Source organism: Sus scrofa, chromosome 7 (genome assembly GCF_054392235.1).
Source record: "Sus scrofa isolate SSC_HxYL_T2T_F1_AM1 chromosome 7, Sscrofa_HxYL_maternal_Yorkshire_Landrace_v2.0, whole genome shotgun sequence".
Classification (NCBI taxonomy): domain Eukaryota; kingdom Metazoa; phylum Chordata; class Mammalia; order Artiodactyla; family Suidae; genus Sus; species Sus scrofa.
Window position 1 is genome coordinate 71019478 of NC_139389.1, and position 19579 is coordinate 71039056.

Below are 19579 nucleotides of genomic sequence, written 5' to 3' on the forward strand. Positions count from 1 at the left end.
AAAGAAAAGAAAAGAAAATTCTTAATCATTACATCATTTGTACCAGTTTAAGTTGTTAATCTATGAGAACAATAAGGTACTGCACAAAGGGAATGTGTAAGAGAAAAGTATAACACGTCTGTTACTCAGAAAACACTTGCCCAGACGAGCCCCTCCCAATTGTACTGGTGACATCTAAACGAGAGATTGTTTTTCTTTGCCCAGATCCTGGTAGGTTATCTGATTTATACTTTCAATGGGCAAAACTTTGTTTCTAGAATAGGGAAAGTTAAAATTTGAAAAGCAAAGAGGCAAGGAAGTGTTTAAATATTGTGGAATAATATGCGGCTATTTAAAAGAATTAAAAACTATACATGTCCATTGATATGAGTCAGAAAGTAAGCTGCAGAATAAAGTATACCATATGTTCTTATTTTTATAAGAAAAAAAAACTTATATATGCACATATGTGTACACATCTGTACTAAAGAATTTAGATATATGCAAAAGGCTTAACAACAATTATAAGTTGAGGGGAGCTTAGAAGAGAATTTATTATTATTTCCTTATGTGTCTTCTTATAATTTGCAAAAAGAAGCATAAACTTTTATAGAGAACCTGTTAACATTTTAATTAAAGTTTCTATTTTGAGATAATTATAAATTCACATTCACTTGTAAAAAATAATATATAGAGATACCCCAAGAGGAATATCATGCAAAAGCGATACAAAATCACAACCAGGATACTGACACTGATACAGTCAAGATACAAAACATCATCATCACAAGGATTTCCCATATTGCCTTGCTAAAGCCACACACACTCTGCTCTCACCATCCCCTACTACAAGGCTGTCCTCAACCACTGGCAACCACAAATCTCTTCTCCATTCCTATAATCATTTTAAGAATGTGGTATAAATGGAATTACACAGTATGTAACACTGAGAGATTGGATTTTTTTTGTCTCAATAATTTTCTGGAGAGGCCCCCAAGTGATTATAGGCATTGGTATTTTGTTTCTATTGCTGAGTAATATACCCATTTACTCCTAGAAGGACACCTGGGTTATTCCTAGTTTTTGGTTATTAAGTAATAAAAGCAGCTATGAACATTCATCATGTGTTTTTGTTTGAATGTAAGTTTTCGTTTCTCTAGGACAAATGCACTGCTGTGTTTATGACCCAAAATTTTGATATTGAGTACATTTATACTAATTTACTTCAATTTTTAAAAATTCCTCTGAGACTTCCCCACTGGCCTATGGATTACTTAGAATTACATTGTTTAGTTTCCAAGTGTTTGGAGATTTTCCTACTATCATTCTATTACTAATTTCTATTTTTGTTATTCCATTATGGTAAGAGAATACATTCTAAATGATGTCAATTCTCATTGCATTTATAGTCCAGAAGTGGTCTTAGTATACATTCCATGGACAGTTGACAAGAATGTGCATTCTGCTGTTATTGAGTGTACAGTGTTCTATAAATGTAGATTAGATCCTAATGGTTGATAGTTTTAAGTTCTATTGTCTTGAGTAATTTGCCTGGATGTCTTTCAATTATTGAAAGAAGGGTGTGGACCTATTCAACTATGAATATAGATTTGTCTATTTCTCTCAGTTTTTACTTCACATAGTTTTCAGCTCTGTTGTTTGGTTCATACACATTTAGGAGTGCTTTGTCTTCTTGGTCTTTTGTATTATAATGCCCATTCTTGTCTCTGGAAATTTTCTTTGTTCTGAAGTCTACTTTATCTGAAATTAATAGAGCCACTCCTGCTTTCTTTGGAATAATGTATGCCTGATATTTTTTTTCACGCTTTACTTGCAATGTACCTATGTCATTATACTGGAAATAAGTTTCTCATGAACAATAAATAACTGTGTTATATATTAAATCCACTTGCCAATTTCTGCTTTCAATCAGTGTATTTAGACCGTTTACATTTAATGTAGTTACTGATATGTTAGAGTTTGAAGCTGCCACTTTACTTTTTTTTTTTTTTTTTTGTCTTTTTTGTCTTTTTTTGTCTTTTGTTGTTGTTGTTGCTATTTCTTGGGCCGCTCCCGCGGCATATGGAGGTTCCCAGGCTAGGGGTCGAATAGGAGCTGCAGCCACTGGCCTACGCCAGAGCCACAGCAACGCGGGATCCGAGCCGCGTCTGCAACCTACACCACAGCTCACGGCAACGCCGGATCATCAACCCACTGAGCAAGGGCAGGGACTGAACCCGCAACCTCATGGTTCCTAGTCGGATTCGTTAACCACTGCACCATGACGGGAACTCCCCACTTTACTTTTTGTTTTCTTTTTGTCCTCTGTTTTTTGCTTCTCTTTACTTTTTACCTTCCTTCTTGTGGGTTACTAACACTTTTTAAAATCCTATTTTTATTTATCTATAGTGTTTTTTATAGTGAATCTGTATAGTTTTTTAGTCATTGCTCCAGATATTACATTTATATATACATAATTTATCACAGTCTATTTGAGTATGGACAGTTCTTTTCTTTTAGCATTTGAGAAATGTTGGGCCATTCCTTTTGAATTCTATAGTTCCTGAAAAGAAATCCACTGTCATTCAAGATGTTTTCCCCTCATTGCTTTCAAGACTTGTTTTCTTTAATTTTCAAAAGTTTGACTATTAACTGCTTTGGTGTGGATTTTTTTTGCGTTTCTTTGGTCTGGGGTTCTCTCGTTTTCTGGGACTTTGATGACATGAAGGCCATCCATCAGTCCCACAAGCCCCTGAAGCTCTATTTTTCCTCCAGTTTACTGTGTCTCTGTTGTTCAGACTGAGTAAATTGTATTGGTCCGTCGACATGTTTAGTAATTCTTTCCACTGTTTCCTCTCCATTTGGTTTCTGAACCATCCACTAGAACTCATCCAACTGAGTTCTTATTTCAGTTACTATATTTTTCAGTTCTAAAATTTTTCTTTGGTTCTGCTTTATATGTTCTGTTTCTTTACTGAGGCTTTCCATTTCTCTTCTAAGTTCCAAATGTGCTCATTATTATTGCTCATTGGAGCTTTTTTTTTTTTTTTTTTTTTTTTTTTTTTTTTGAGGGCCACTTTAAAATCTTTACCAGATAAATCTAACATCTCTCATCTCAATTCATTATCAGTTGTCTCTTTTTCTTTCAAGTCCGAATGTTCCTACATCTTGGTAGGACAAGTGATTTTTTTATTGACACCTAGACATTTGGGATATTGTGAGAGTCTGGATCTTAAACTTTCCGTTTTAGCTGGCTTTCTTTGAAACTGTTCTAGTAGAGGCAGTAGGAGGAGGACTGGGGCTGTCTCATTACTGCCTTGTAGGGGTAGTAGTTCAAATTCCCAGCTTGGTCTCCAGTGACACCAGAGGTAAGGGGTTCCCTGTTATTCCTGGCAGGAGTAGGGGTTCTGGCTCCCACTGTGCCTCTATGATACTGTCCTGGTGGGGAGGGATAGGTGAGTCTCAATACTATTCTCCACAAAGGGAGGGGGGTGAGGATAGCTTCTTTACTGGGCAGTGCTGAAAATCTTGACTCTTCACTGACTATACCATTAGGAAAGGAATTGAGGTACCTTGTTACTGTCTGGTGATATATTGGATATTTAGGCTCCCCACTCAGCCCTGGTTGGTGGGAGCAGGGATATATCCATAGATTTTTCTGTGGTATCTGACTAAAGCAACAGTTACTGTCTAAAAGTTTTATCTTACTAGACTGCCCCCTTCTTGATTCTTTAGCTAAAGAGAACAGGCTTCTGTTGGGGCTTTTCCTGTCTGTACCCATTGGCATTCTTAGGCTGCCAGCTTCTTTAGCTCCAAGTCTGCCAGACTTGGCAAAAAGAAAAGCTGAACATCCATTACTATGTGGATTGCTTGGAACCCAAAGTCCCTAGCCAGTCTGTTTTCTCTCCATCTTTTGGGGGTTCTTCGCACATTTGCCTTATAAATAATGTCCAGAGTTTGTACTTAGTTGTACTTAGTAGAAAGAATAGAGAAAAGTACATCTATTTCATCTTTCCTGAAGTAAAATTAGGCATAAGTTTCATGATGAAACATTTGCTTGTGAGCCATACACTATTTGTTTTGGGTTTGTTTTCATGGGGTTTTTGTTGGGTTGTTGTTTGTTTTTTTTTGTTTTTTTTTGTTTTGTTTTGTTTTTCCTTTTTTTCAGGAAGTTCAGGAACAGGGAAGTTCCCAGACCAGGGGTCAAATCAGAGTTGTAGCTGCCAGCCTACACCACAGCCACAACAATGCCAGATCCGTGCTGTGTCTGGGACCTACACCACAACTCACAGCAATGCCGGATCCTTAGCCCACTGAGTGAGGCCAGGGATTGAACCCAAGTCTTCAAGGATACTCATTGGGTTCGTTACTGCTGAGCCATGACGGGAACTCTGCTATACACTACTTGTTTATAAAAGATCTTGGAACATGAATTCCATCTTACCTAGGTCATGTTAAGCCATTTTCCTTTTGAGCTATACAGCCAAAAACAACTACACATGACAGAAGCAAGATGGGCTGATTCCTTCATCCTCAATTAACATCTGGTAGGTAGTGTCTGAACTTCAGTCTCACATAACATTGAACTCCTCAGTAAAACAAACATAGGACGTTATAACATTTCTATCCCTCCTGCCATGGTACATGCATACTGTTTAGGCCAGCAGTTCTCAACTCAGTGGGAGGTTGATGGGAGAGCAATTCCGCCCTTCACCCCAGGGTCTCTTCAGATAACATCTAGAGATACTGTCATGACTTGGGGTGCCGGGCACCGGGGCAGAGAGTGGTGAGAGAATTGTACTACTGGCATCTACTGGGTAGAAGCCAGGAATAATTCTAACCATCCTACCAATTCATAAGACTGCCAACCACAATGAAGAATTATCCAAACCAAAAAGTTAAGTGCAAAGGTTGAGAAACCCTGGTTGAGATGTTTGACCTACATTTGGCAGCTGGGTTTAATCTTCAGGTATTTTGTGCACCTTTTGGCCTCTGTAATTGTTTGAGGAACTCTGAATGCTAGGTCTGGAAGGGCTCTACCCAAGCTCTAAGCAGAGACAGCACACCCTGCCAAGACTGTCTTATTCTTTGGCTTTCCCTCTAGGGAACAGCTCCAAATTAAGATGTCTAAAGTGAAGAACAATTTTCCTTGCTTATCACAGACAGAATGTTGTTTATATAAACTCCAAATGCTTAAAATGAATGTCCTTATTCTAATCTTTAGTTTTGTTTTCTGGTTTTGCTTTTTGCTTTTTAGGGCCATACCCGCAGCACATGGAGATTCCCAGGCTAGGGGTCAGATCAGAGCTACAGCTGCCAGCCTACAGCACAGCCACAGCAATGCCAGATCCAAGCCATGTCTGTGACCTACACCACAGCTCACAGCAACACCGGATCCTTAACCCACTGAGTGAGGCCAGGGATCGAACCTGAAACGTCATGGTTCCTAGTTGGATTCGTTTCCACTGTGCCACAACAGGAACTCTTAATCTTAAGAATTTTTAAAATCATAATTTCGATACCACTTTAACCCTTACATTGTGATCGCTATCTCTTATCTACCCAGCCACAGCCATTCTGACATATGCCCCACTGTTCCCTTCTCACCCTAATAAGACTTCTGCAACCACCTTTATTCAAAATAATGCAAAGCTCCATCTTCTGGAATTGATGGTGCCAGGGAAGCAAGAATGAAATCTTGATTTTTAGCTACACTAAAAATCAGTACAATGGAAGGCAGGGACGGGACTGAGCAATCTGAAACGAGCCAAGTCTTCTAACTCAAGGCTAGCTGATATCCCTGGCTCCTGACTGTAATCCTCCAGGCCACTCTCCTACATAAAACAATTCAGGTAACTCCGAATGCTAGGTTAGCACCAGAAGCACCAGAAAAGGGATAGACAAGAGAAATGGAATACCAGTAGAAGAGAATTCACTGTCCCACTGTCCATTTATCATTTGATACTCCTCCTACTTATATTCTCTATTTGAACCCTTTGAAGTGTACTTTCTCTTATAGGACCTTGCCCTAAAAGTATAATTTTCCCCAACTGTACAGACCTCTAATAGAGGCCCTCTTCACATTGAGCACTTTGACCAAGTCAGAGTTCCTTCTCATAGGGGCAGCTACCAAGGCCTTTGTTCTCTCTGTTCGGGCTCTCCAATGTGCAACTGTCATTACTTTTTCTATTAGATTCAAAGAAAACCTAATTAGAAATACCCATTTTTGAAATGGCCTGAACAGCCACACTGATCTAGTTCAGCAACCGTAGGGAGGTGTAGGTCTTAATTGAAAACATTTGTCCTATTCTGCCAACAAACATTAGGTCAAAGAAGACACTGGGGACTCTTGTCCTTACATGTTTTTGTTTCCCTAATGGGTTTTAGGATCGCATTCCTTTAATCACAGCCAGGAGTATATTCTGGGGCTGAAACAATTTTAAAGACATAATGTGGCAGCAGTATTCTGTGTACTAACAAGAGGTTTGGTGCTGCAGCCAAGAACGGTAATAGAATCTTCTGCCCTCTTACTGTCATTCTCATTGCCATTCTCAAAAAAAACAAAAAAACCTCTCTCTCTCTCTTCTTCCCTCCTTACCTCCCTCCCCCACCCCTCTCTCTGGGACTCAGATTTCCTTATTATTTTTACTTTGAATGTCCCTGTCAGAGCAAGGTCTATATAATGAACAAAATATCTTAAACTATGACCCTATCTAGCTTTGCTCCCTGCTGAGGACATATCACAACCAACAAACAGACGGCCCTGGCATAGTTCCAACCCACTCTCTGGGGTTTGACTGGCTGGGATGGAATCACAGATCTGCCATGGCTTAGCTGTGGGACAGCGAGCCAATCCTTTTAACCTCACTAAAGCCAGGAAGCCTCCCATGTAAAATAGGGCTCTTACAGGTATCTATCTGACAGGGTTGTTACTGGGACAAAAATGCACATAAAGCATGTCCCACCCTGCTTGGCACACAAGAATCTCTTAGCGTCTCTATAGCTGGAAAGGCCTATAAAGTAAATTTTTAAAAGATATTTTAAGAGAATGGTTTTCACTGATATTACAGAAGTCCTATAAGTTCAACTTTTTGATAGTAATATATAGATCGTCTAGGATACAGATTCACTGCTAATAGTGCTAAACTGTACTGAAAAGGGCTGAGTCTTTCATATAAAACATCAACTATTTCAATACTAAATAGTCACAAAGACTTTGAAAGGAAAGGTTGCCCTGATGTACTACTCAGGTCTAAAACGAATGTTCTTTGTACCAGTTTTGGAAATATCCTCTCGATTTCTTTCACTCCGAAAAGAGGACACACTCTCTCAAGGGAAAATTCAAGGTACAAAGAACCTGTGTTACACCCCAATATTTCGTCTAGCTTGACCGGCTTATAAATAAACGCCCCATACGCACTTTGCGATTTTATGTGTGTATCCTAAAGTTGCATTTATCCAGGAGAAATACTATTCTCGGTCACCTACTTCCATCTTAATGTCGTAGTTCCGGCCGAGGACGCTCTGGATAAGCTCCTGGATAGTCTGGTCGGAGGCCAGCTGGGCCTCGGACTGCAGGGAGGCGATGATCTCCTCGATGGACGTCGGGACCGCCCGCGCTGGCTGCGGGGTCTGCGGGGCGGCCTCGCGCGCGTCGCTCGGCGCGCTGCTCTTGAGGTCCGTTTTGAAAAGTGACCCGGAGGCCCGCCGCAGCTCTCCGCCCGAGCCCTCGCGGAGGAAGCGGGTGCGAATCGTCCCTCTCCGCCGGCCGGCCGCCTCGGCGTCGCTGGCGTCGCTGGCGTCGCTGGAAGGGGAGCTGCTCTTCCTCTCTGGGGCCCTACGGGCCTTGCCGAGCGGGGCCGGCCTCTGGCTCGCCTCGCGCCCCCGGGCCGGGCCCTGGACGGGAATGCGGGCCGCGGGCCGCGGGCTCCTGGGACCCCGACGCGCCGGGGCCTTCTCCCTGCGCGCGGGCGGCGGCCTCAGGACCACGGGTCTGGACGTGCCGGCCCTGGAAGCGATGACCGGCGGCTTCTTCAGGGGCGGGTGTCGGAGGAACGCGGAGCTCCGCAAGTAGAAGTCCTGGGGGCAGAAGGGCTGCGTCTTCCCGGGAGCGGCCGCCTGGCTCGGGCCTGGGGGCCGCGCTGTATCTCGGGGCACCGGCTGCCGCAGGGCTGCATCGGGGGCCGCAGGGCCTTTGGCCCGAGGGGAACCTGATGTTTTCAGGGGCCCCTCTCGGCAAACGCTTCTCTTCTCCCCAAGGCGGACCGGGCCGGGGATCTGGGGGCCGAAAGCGGAGACTTCAACCACAGGCAGCCTGGAGGCCAACTTCTGCTTGAGTAGGAGAAAATCCTTTTTAGTCTCCTTGCGAACCTTCTCAAGCTCCTTAAACATGTATGATTCTTCTTTGTACTTCAATCCAAAGTGCTTTGAAATCGTGGACATCCTGACTAATTTGTCCTGTGAAATGACAATATATTAATATATGTAATAAAACGTCCATTGATAAATAAAATTTCAGCTCAAAAAAGCTTCTCATGGTGCACACTCACTGTGCACAGGTGGGTAGTATTCCTTTATATCACTTTAAATCCAACTATTGGCCTTTTCACAGGAACAATGAAAAACCTTTAAATTCAGTAACTTTTTTACAGTCAGGGTTTCCAAAACCCCTGTTGGATTTGTTTTAATATTTCTTGAGGCAATAATGTAGTGTCACACTTCCAGGCAAGAGAGACCACACTACCTACAGGCAAAGAAAGTCTAAAGTAACCCTGCCAAGAAGAGAAAATAGAGGTCAGCTGTGGCTGGGCAGGATCCCACCTGCAAATATGTTTTTCAATTGCTCAGTCTTTTAAAAATATGAATTCACAGCCAACAATTTTAAATTGAGAGAATTTTCACATTGAAATCTAGACTTGCATCTTCTCTGGGGAAAAAAAGGAAGGTTCTGGCAATGCAAAGGCCCAGTCTGTACTCTTGTGGCAGGATAGCAATTTCCCCTTCCTTCTCCAGCTGGTCCTTGTTGTCTGGGTTCCTTACCCAGCCTTCTTGGGCCCCTGGAGATGGAATGTATGAAGGGAGAGAGGTAATCAGCCCCAAAGTAGGCTGCAGTGAGATCATGAGGCCTTGAATGCCGAGTGTTTGCACTTTTTCTGTGGGCTAATGGAGATGCTCCAAAAACTTAACAGAAAAGTGGCTTGATAGTACCTGGGGCTTGGGGGCTACCAGTTTTAAGTGCGAAAAGGAATAAAAGGAGAGAGGGCACTAAGAGTCTGTAAGACCTAAGGGCCTGGGTTTGGTAACAAGAGTGAAAATACTGTAGAAGGTAAAACTGATAGGGTCTGGCCAGTGATTAGGAATAAATAAAACAGCAACTGTGAATGATTTTGATGAAGTCTTGCTCATAACCAAATGCATATTAGGATGGTAAATTTTATGTTATAGGTATTAAGAAAAACTTATGCTATTCAGCAGAATGAACTACGGCAAGTGAATTTTGAGATCCTGAGAGTTCTGAGATCATTACCAACAGCTGGGCTAACAGAAGTATAAGTAGAGAACGACTAATGACAGATTCTTTAGTACACTCACAGGTGGGAGGTGGAAGGGGCAAGAGCTATCACAAAGTTGGGAAAATGAGAATCAAGTTCCACAGAAGCTAAGAAGAGGAGAGTGTCAAGAAATAGGGCAAAACAGGAGTTCCCATCATGGTGCAGCAGGAAGGAATCCGACTAGGAACCATGAGGTTGTGGGTTCAATCCCTGGCCTTGCTCAGTGGGCTAAGGATCTTGTGTTGCCTTGAGCTGTGGTGTAGGTCACAGACATGGCTTGGATCTGGCATTGCTGTGCCTGTAGCATAGGCCGGCAGCTGTAGCTCCGATTCGACTCCTAGCCTGGAAACCTCTGTATGCCACAGGTGCAGCCCTAGAAAGAAAAAAAGAAAGAAAGAAACAAAGAAAAGAAAAGAAATAGGGCAAAACAATGAAAATAAAAGCTGAAAATAATGAATTAGAAGAACTAATTTATTAATGTCTTAGAAAAATCAAGGCCAAGCTTCTTTGAAAATAAAATAATAAACCAGAAACCCCTCTGGAATATCATTATTTGCAAATATGATTATCTACCAAGAAAACTTAAGCCCTAAAGAACTATTTAAAATTGTAATAAAGTCTGCAAGGCATTTAATTTTTTTTAATTTATACAAAAAAAACCCAATAACCTCCTTTATACCAAAAGCATCATGGTAAAATCCCATTTATAATTTATTTAAAAGAGTAAATACCTAGGATTAAACATAATAAGAAATGTACTGAAACTGCATGAACAAAATTTTTAATTTCACTGAGGCATAAAAGAAAGATTGAACTAAATAGGCAGTTAATATTCCTTGGTAAGAAGGCTAAATATTTTAAATTTATCAGGTCTTCCCAAAATATTGTACTGGGTTTAATGCCATCATAATCAAAGTCAAAAAATGATATTTTGAAATTTGAAAAGTAATTCTGGATTCATTTGAAAGAATAAACAGAGTAGATTAGCCAAAATTTTGAACAAGAGAAATGAGGGAACACTTGTCCAACAAGATAATTAAAACTCATAGAAAAATTAAACTGAAACACAGCTGATAGAATCAACATGCAGACTGAGTGAGCAAAATTAAGAATAATAGGGGTTAGACTATAATGAGAGCATTATTATTATTCCGTAAGTAGTGCTGAGACAGTCAGTTGACTGGCGGAGGACAAGGTAGGAAGTGGGGGAGTACCTCATTTTATGCCCCACTCTAAAATCCAACGGATTTAACACTTAAATGTGGAAAGAAATATTTTTTTATGTTACTTTGCATTTCTTTGCATATCACCTATCCACATTTCTTGGTTAAATTTCTTTCATAACAATTCATAAAAGAGTTATTTTTACAATTTAGATTTCTTCATTTATCATATACTATGGACAATGTTAAGAAAAGATCCTATTTAGCGTCTAAATATAGTCATATTGCTTTTAATCCCTAAAATAGCCACTGCTGGTTCTCAAATCCAAGACCCTGCTATATGACAGAGCTCTCATCTGGGAATCAACAGGCTTGCTTTCTCTACCCAGCTCTCCCACTGACTAGACCTTGGACTATTTAATTCTACCTGTAACAAGATTTCATATTAAAAAGTGAAAATAATAATCTTTTGCCTCTTTTCCAAGCCACAGTATATGAACATAAGAAATGACTTCTAAAGCCCTTAAGGAAGTTTCCTTATTTAAAAAAATGCTGTATAATCCCCCTCATAGTGTTTTGGCTGTTTATTGTTTGCACAGGTGGTATTATGCTCGTACTGACACCATCTACATTTCTTCCTACAAAAGACTGAAAGGTAGTAATTGGAACAGAGCACAGACCAGAAACACATTAGTACCTGATGGGAATCTCACTTGACTCTCTCAACTGCACTTCCCTTTTGTTTCTTGGTTCCTGCTTTGTATCCCTTCCCAATTTCTCCCAGGCCCTTGGTTTCCAACTGAAGTTTAACAAGTGTTCATTGTTTAACATTTCTCAGTACATTCCCTCCAGTTCTTCATAGGAAAGTTGTTCTTTATATGTAAAAATGAGCCAATAGGAAATAGAACTTCTATTGTGTTTTCAAGGTAGGTGGTATCCCAATGTTAAATGGGCCAGTCCATCAGAGCTTGTTGCCGTTATGACCCCCACCCGCCCTTTAACACCACAAAATATGTGAAATAATTTTTATTTTTATTTTTTTTTTGTCTTTTGTCTTTTTTGTTGTTGTTGTTGTTGCTATTTCTTGGTTCTTGGGCCGCTCCCGCGGCATATGGAGGTTCCCAGGCTAGGGGTCGAATCGGAGCTGTAGCCACTGGCCTACGCCAGAGCCACAGCAACGCGGGATCCGAGCCGCGTCTGCGACCTACACCACAGCTCACGGCAACGCCGGATCGTTAACCCACTGAGCAAGGGCAGGGACCGAACCCGCAACCTCATGGTTCCTAGTCGGATTCGTTAACCACTGCGCCACGACGGGAACTCCTGAAATAATTTTTAAACATCCAATCTCATTGGAAAACAATATGTTCTCCTTTTTTTTTTTTTTTTTTTTTTTTTTTTTTTTGGTAGAAAGAGACTAGTTCTGGTTTGGAGATACTCAAGGGGAAAAAACTAGCTGTCCTGAAAGGAGGAAGTATTACTCTACCTACGGTGGCACACCTGCTGCTCACAATCTAGGCTGATTGTTTACCCTACACTGTGAAATGGGACAAAATGTGCTTGAAACCTTCGCAACCTGGGCAGTAATTTCATCCTCCTCTTCTTCCCAATTATTGGATCTCTGTGCCTTTTCCCTTCCTCCTCTACCAGGAGGTTCAATGCCTGACCAGTGAGGGAGAAAGGTCAAGAGCCAGCCTTCTCTCCTCTCCTACAAGGTCTGGTCAGACATGAAGAGGAAGCTCCCCGCCCCAAACAGTGAAAGGCCCAGGGAGGGCTACCTGTGTGAATTCTGAGACAGGTTGCTCTCTGGTTCTTGAAACTGTGGCTGTTCCTCCTGTAAGAACAGAAGATCCCAAACCCTGCTCTAGATGCTAATTAAAGATGAAATACATAGAGCAGGTCACCAGACGACCTGGCTCAAGACTACACGAACACCTCACAGAGTGAAAGGGGTCCTTCATATGTTAGGCCTAGCCCATCAGAGTGTTATGTTGGGAATGGAACCAAAGCCCCAGCCGGTTAAATGAATTACTTGTCCTCGACCTCCTTCTATATACAGTCACCTGTATACAGGCACCTCAGTGAGACAAGATTTAGATTCCCTTGAGCCCATGGCCAAATATCATCTCAATTCACTTCCAAAATTTCACATCAACATCAATTGCAATACACAGCACCCAATTCCAAAAGAACTAAGTCCAAGGACAGTCTATCTCATTTAGTAGAATCTTCAGCATTGCAAGGAAGATGAAAATATTCTGAAAAACATTTCCTTTTGAAATATCAGTGGTAGAAAAGAGATCTGTTTGCGCACGGATTATAATTTATGGAAAAGTCTGGGAGTTCCCATTGTGGCTCAGTAGTAATGAGCCCAACTAGTATCCATAAGGATACAAGTTCAAACCCTGGCCTTGCTCAGTGGTTTGGGGATCCAGAGTTGCCAGGAGCTGTGGTGTAGGTCACAGACGCAGCTCTGATCCGGAGTTGCTGTGGCTGTGGCATAGGCCAGCAGCTGCGGCTCCAGTTTGACCCCTAGCCTGGGAACTTCCATATGCTGCATGTGTGGCCCTGTTTAAATAAAAAAAAAAGCTAAAATAGTAATAATAATTTGTGGAAAAGCCTAAAAGGAAAGATACAACATTTAAATAACTTTGATAAGAAATGCGATAACTAATTTTTCTATTATCCCACACTTTCTATAATACATGTTTTGCTACCTTTAATTCTAGCAATATCAATAATAGTAACTAACACATCATGCTGGTTAAAAATGAAATAGAAAACAAAGAAAAGATGTTTTCCAGCTCAGAAGAGATTTTTTTTCTAAATTGTTCGGAAGCCCATAGAAATTTCAATGACTAAAAACTTCCTATTCAATTTTTTATAACCATTACCTAGGAATACACATCTACACATACAAAAATACATGCATATGCAAATACATAATAGGGTAATGGAACAACAAAAACACTCACCCTCCCTGCCTTTTTCTTCTCCCCATGTTTTATCTTTCCATCTTGGACTTGCTTAATCTAATTGATTAAATAGCCAAAAACAGGAAAATGAAGGAGGGTTTTTCCTTAATTATTATCATCATGCTTTTGACATATTAAATGTTGCATGCTCTCAACTTCAAAAGCACTTTGTTGAAGTCCCACATATACGTCTTACGAACCAATCCCTCATTAATAATAATTTATAAACTCTGGGAAAAATATAAAAATCAACTACCTGAGGATTCTTAGAAGTAAACAAAAGATTTTGCATATTGTGGAAGAGAGTCAAAACTTATGGAAACACGGACCTGAAAGCTCTTCATCATTCTGGCCAGAAGAATTAGAGGGGTGAAAAAAGCCCAGGCAACAATCACCAGTGAGGAGAGAAATCCCAGAGGCAAGAGAGGCAGAGAGGTTAATCCCCCAATTCTGTGTCTAAACCCCACACAAGTCTAGATTGACCTCTGAACCCTGAACATGTGGGACAAACTCAAAACTAACACTCACATGTACTGGTTTAAAATGATATAGAAAACAGAAGCAAAAGCTTAAAGAGCAGAACTGATATTTAGCTGAACTTAACCTCCAACCACAGAGAATGAGAGCTCACAGTGAGTCAAGGTGGTGAACTGCCTGCTAAATGAAAAAAATAAACCTTCTTCAGAGGGATGTAACAGAACCCAGAGTTTACACAATCAAATGTTCACAATGTCCAGGATATAACCAACAAATTCTTAGCATAAAAAGATCCAGGAAAATGTGACCTAATCACAAAGGCAAAGAAAATTAACAGATACCAGTCCAGAGATAACACAGATATTGAAATTATTAAACAAGGATTGTGAGGCAGCTATTATATCTATGCTCAATGAATTAAAGGAAAATACATTAGAAGAATAAAAAGTGAAGATCTTAGCAGAGAAACAAAAATAAATAGAAATTTCTTATCAAAGAATATAATATTTTCAATAAAAATTTGATTAGCAGAGTGGAGATTTCAGAGAAAAGAATCAGTAAACTGAAAGATAAATTAACAGAAATTATCCAATATTTAAAGGAGAGAGAAAAAAGTTCTAAGAAAAAAAAAAAAAAAAAAAGCCCTCAGAGCCCTGTGAGACAATATCAAAAGCTCTAACATATGGGTTATTGGTATCCCCAAAGGAGAAGGGAGAATGGGCTGGAAAAAATATTTGAAGAAATGACGTCTGAGAACAGCCCAAAATTGGAGAAATATATAAATTCACAGATTCAAAAAGCTCCATACAGGAGCTCCTGCTGTGGCGCAAGGGAATCAGCAGCGCCTTGGGAATGCTGGGAAGTGGTTTTGATCCCCAGCCTGGCACAGTGGGTTAAGGATCCAGCATTGCCCCAACTGTGGCTTAGTTCACTGCTGTGGCTCAGATCTGACCCCTGGCCTAGGAGCAGGGCACCAAAAAAAAAAAAACTCCATACATTCCAAGCTGGATAAAGTCAAAGAAAATCACATGTAAGTTGCTGGACACCAAAAACAAAGATTAAAATACTAAAGGAAACAGAGAAAAAAAACACATTAATTATAGGGAAATAATTCAAATGATAATGAACTTCCCATCAAACACCGCTGAAACCACAGGACAGTGAAACATGCTAAAAGACAAAAAACCGCCAACCCAGAATCAGATATCAAGAATATTCTTTAAAAAATGAAAGCAAAATGAAGATAACTCAGATATGAGAAAACTAGGAGAATTACTCACCAGCAGACTAAAACTACAAGAAATGCTAAAAAAAGTTTTTCAGGCAGACTAAAGAGAAATTATACTAGTGGAAAATCAAATTCTTCAGGAATGAATAAAGATCAGAAATGGCAAATTTCTGAGTAAGTTTGAAAAACCATCTTTTATCCATATTTTCAAAAATTGTACAAAATATTAAACATTGTCACATAGGGTGTTTGTACACATAGATATAATGCATATGACAAAAACTAGAGACTGGAATGGGGGTAAAAGAACTCTGGTTGTTAAGATTTCTGCATTTTAAAAGAAAAAAGATTTATTTTATTTTGTTTTTTAGGGCCAACACCTGTAGGTATATGGAAGTTCCCAGGCTAGGGGTCAAATTGGAGCTATAGCTGCCGGCCTACCCCACAGCCACAGCTATGCCAGATCCAAGCCGAGTCTGTGGCCTACACACAGCTACACTAGATCCTTTAACCCACTGAGCAAGGCTAGGGATCCAACACATGTCCTCATGGATACTAGTCGGGTTCGTTACCACTGAACCACAATGGGAACTCTGATTTCTGCATTGTATGAGAACTAGTTCAACAGTAACTCTAGGTAATACAAAACAAAACAAAACAAAAAAGGTGTAATAAAAAGTTAATAGACAAAATGGAATGTAGAAAATTTATTAAATCTAAAAATATTGTATACTAAATAAAATAAAATATATCCGAATGTGTGGGATACGACTAAAGCAGTGATCAGAAAGAAAAGTACAGCTTAAATGCTTAAATAAATTTTAAAAAGGTCTAACATCAATAATCTAAGTTTCCACCTTAAAAATAAAGAAAAAAAGGAGTAAAATATACCCAAAGTAAATAGAAGGATATAAGAACATATATTAATCAATTCGGAAACAGAAAAACAGTTGAGAAAATTAACAAAGCCAAGAGTTGGTTCTTTTTAAAAAAATAAATAAAATTTTTATAACTCCTAGCTAGACGCCTCAAAAATAAAAGAAAACAAAAGGCACCAATATAGGAATGAAAAAAGAATTTTCACAACAGATAGTAAAGGGTAATGAGAGAATATGATAAACAAATCTAATAATTTAGATGAAATGGGGAAATCTACAAAACTGAAATTTATCAAAATTAAAATAAGATACAAAAAATCTGAATAGTTCTATGTTAAATAAACTTATTCATTACCAGAAATCTCACCATAAAGAAATTCCAGGCCAAGATGGTTCTTTCAAACACTCAAGAAAGAAATAACACCAATCTTAAACAAACATTTTCAGAAAATAGGAGAAAGAAACTCATTTTCTGAGATGTACATAACCCTAATACCAAACCTGACATTCTTTTTAAAAAGGAGAAGTACATACATACATCCCTCATAAACATAGATGCAAAAAAATTTAAAATATTAGCATATCAAATAAAAAATCTTCTCTTTTTGAAAAGAATAATATACCCTGATAATATAGCATTTATCCCAAGAGTTGAAAAGTTGATTTAGCATATAAAAATCGATATAATTCATAATATCAACAGAGTACAGGAGGAAAAAGAAATGATCATTTTAATAGTAGAAAATCACATGACAAAATCCAACAGTCTCTGTGATAAAAATAAAGAAATAATTCTGGGAAAACTATGAATCATAGGGAACATCCTCAATCTGATTAATAGAATTTACAAAAAAAAAAAAATTTGCCACTAACATTTTATTTTTGATTTCCCCTTAAAATGGAAAACTAGGCAAAAATGCCTCAACTCTTTCAGGGTGGGGGAGGGGAGCTGGGCACATGGCATGCAGAACTTTCCAGGCCAGGGATCAAACCAATGCTACAGCAGTGACCCCAACCTCTGCACTGACAACGCAGAATCCTTAGCCCACTATCACACAAGGGAATTCTGAAAAATGTCTCAATTCTTACCACATTGATTCAACATTGTTTTAGAGGTCTTAGCCATTGCAATTTGGCAGGGAAAAGAAATAAAAGGAATAAAAACTGACAGGGAAAGTGTAAAACTGTCTCTGTTTGCAGATTACATGGTTTTTAGGTTAAAAATCTCAAGGAATTTACAAAACAATTACTAGTGTAATTATTGAATTATCTAGGTTGTACAAGTTTAACTACAAAATCAATTGTTCCTCTTATTTATTTTCTTTTTTTCCAGCCACACCTGTGGCATACATAAGTTCCCAGACTAGGGGTCGAATCGAAGCTACATCTGAGGCCTATTCTACAACACAGCAACACTGGATTCGAGTGCATTTGTGACCTACACTGCAGCCCACAGCAAGAGCAGATCCTTAACCCACTGAGTGAGGCCAGGGCAGGGATAGAACCAGCCTTCTCACAGAGACAACATCAGATCCTTAACCAGCTGAACCACAACAGGAACTCCAATTGTATTCTTATACACTAACATCAAACAGTTGGAAAATAATGCCCTCCAGAACATAAAGTACATAGGAATTAATTTAACAAAAGATGTCCAAAATCTCTACACAGCAAATTACAAAACATTACTAAGAGAAATTAAAGACCTACATAAATCTAGGAACCATATTTGTAAACTAGAAGACTCAATATTGTTAAAATGGTGATTCTCTCCAAGTAGAGCTATAAATTCCATGCATTCCCAATCAAAATTACAGCAGGCTTCTTTAAAGAAATTACAGGCTGATTCTAAAATGTATACACATCTACAAATGACTTAAAATAGCTAAAGTGATTTTCAAAAAGAAAAAGGTAGAAGACTTCCCCCAACCAATTTCAAAACTTAGTACTTACTACAGTAATCCAGGGAAAGGTTCTGGAAAATCGTTATGCTGACTGAAGGAACCCAGACACAGAACAGTATATATATTGTATGTTTCCATTATGTAAATGTATAGAAAACGCAGATCAGTAGTTGGTTGGAGGTGGTAGGAGAAGGTGAGAGCAGGGGTGGATAGCAAAGGGGGCAGAGGAATGAAAAGCTTTCATTTCTTTTACTGAAGTAATTATTTCAAAAGCATATACACCTGTCAAGACTCATCAAATTGTACACCCAGACATTACACAGCCTATGCATTCTGTATAGCTTACTGAATACAAATTATACCTCTATAAAGTTGTAAATAGGAAATAAAAATTTGTTAAACTTTTATATTTGCATGCTAAAAATTAAAACTACTGAGTTCCCTTAGATTCCTGCAGTGGTAATCCGCAAAAGATTGATTGTGGATCTGCGGCCTTCAATACCAAATAATCCTTGAATTAAGCCAGAATGTCCCACTGCCCACCAGCTTTTCAGGGCCACACTCAGGAAAAAAGCTCCCTATTCCATAATTAGACACAATGAGCTCAGTGGGGGAGGTCCCCTGGGGAGTTTAAGGTTTGCCCCAAACAACTAGTCCCTGACAAGAGATAACAGAAAATGTCAGGGAGTTAGAAATTAAACCTTCCACCCTCCCCGCAGCCCCCTCAGATTCCTCCCTGTCTCTTGCCTTCCTAACCCTTAATCTTTTCCCCACTGCCTGGTCATCACAATCTACCTATTATTTGCTCCCACCAGACTGTCACTCTTCCAGCTCCTCAGCCCGGGCTCCCAGCCCCAATCTCAGCCCTATTTTCCACCCCGATTTTCGCGGAGATCATGGAAGAGGAACACAGAAATTATCCGCCCAAATAGTGCAGCCTTTCCTTCCCACAGCACTCCCCAGACGAAGTTACCCCTGCCCCAGTAGGCGTCCTCCTCTCACCCGCCTCTGGGGATGCCTCTGCTCCCATTCAGGTGGCGGGGAAGTTGGCACCTCGGCGGCGGGACCAAAAACCCTACCCGCCTTTCCAGGGCCGAGCGGCCGGGCGGGTGGGAGCCACCGCTCAGGTAAGGAGAACGGGTTCCGTCGCCCAGCAACGAGCCGAGCCGCGCGCCCACTTTCTCCCCGCCCCCTGGTCTGGGCCCTGGAGGATTCAACCCACCTGCCGGCGCCCACCCGGCGCTTTTCGTCCTTCCAGAAGCAGCTCTAGGACCACCTCGCAGTCGAGCTTAAACAGCTAACAGATCTCACCTCTCTGGGCGATGTAGACGCTGATCCCAAAGAGCCTCCTAGATCACCGCTTTTGCCCCCCTTAATCCAACTGCTTTCATGGCAGTCTCGTTGTTCTTTCTGCATTATATGAG

The 19579-nt window shown here is 40.2% G+C and overlaps 1 protein-coding gene across 2 annotated transcripts in view; it reads right to left on the reverse strand.

The window, feature by feature from the left end:
• Positions 1-19301, reverse strand: part of TTC6 (tetratricopeptide repeat domain 6) — a 226101-nt gene extending 206800 nt beyond the window's left edge. For both annotated transcript variants that reach the window (XM_084968926.1, XM_021099129.2), the window contains exons 1-2: positions 19158-19301; positions 7468-8436 (exon numbers count right to left, since the gene is read on the reverse strand). In XM_084968926.1, the coding sequence (XP_084825052.1) occupies positions 7468-8421 (954 nt within the window). In that variant the 5' untranslated portion in view covers positions 8422-8436; positions 19158-19301. The remainder of the gene's footprint in view (positions 1-7467; positions 8437-19157) is intronic.
• Positions 19302-19579: the final 278 nt, after the last annotated feature.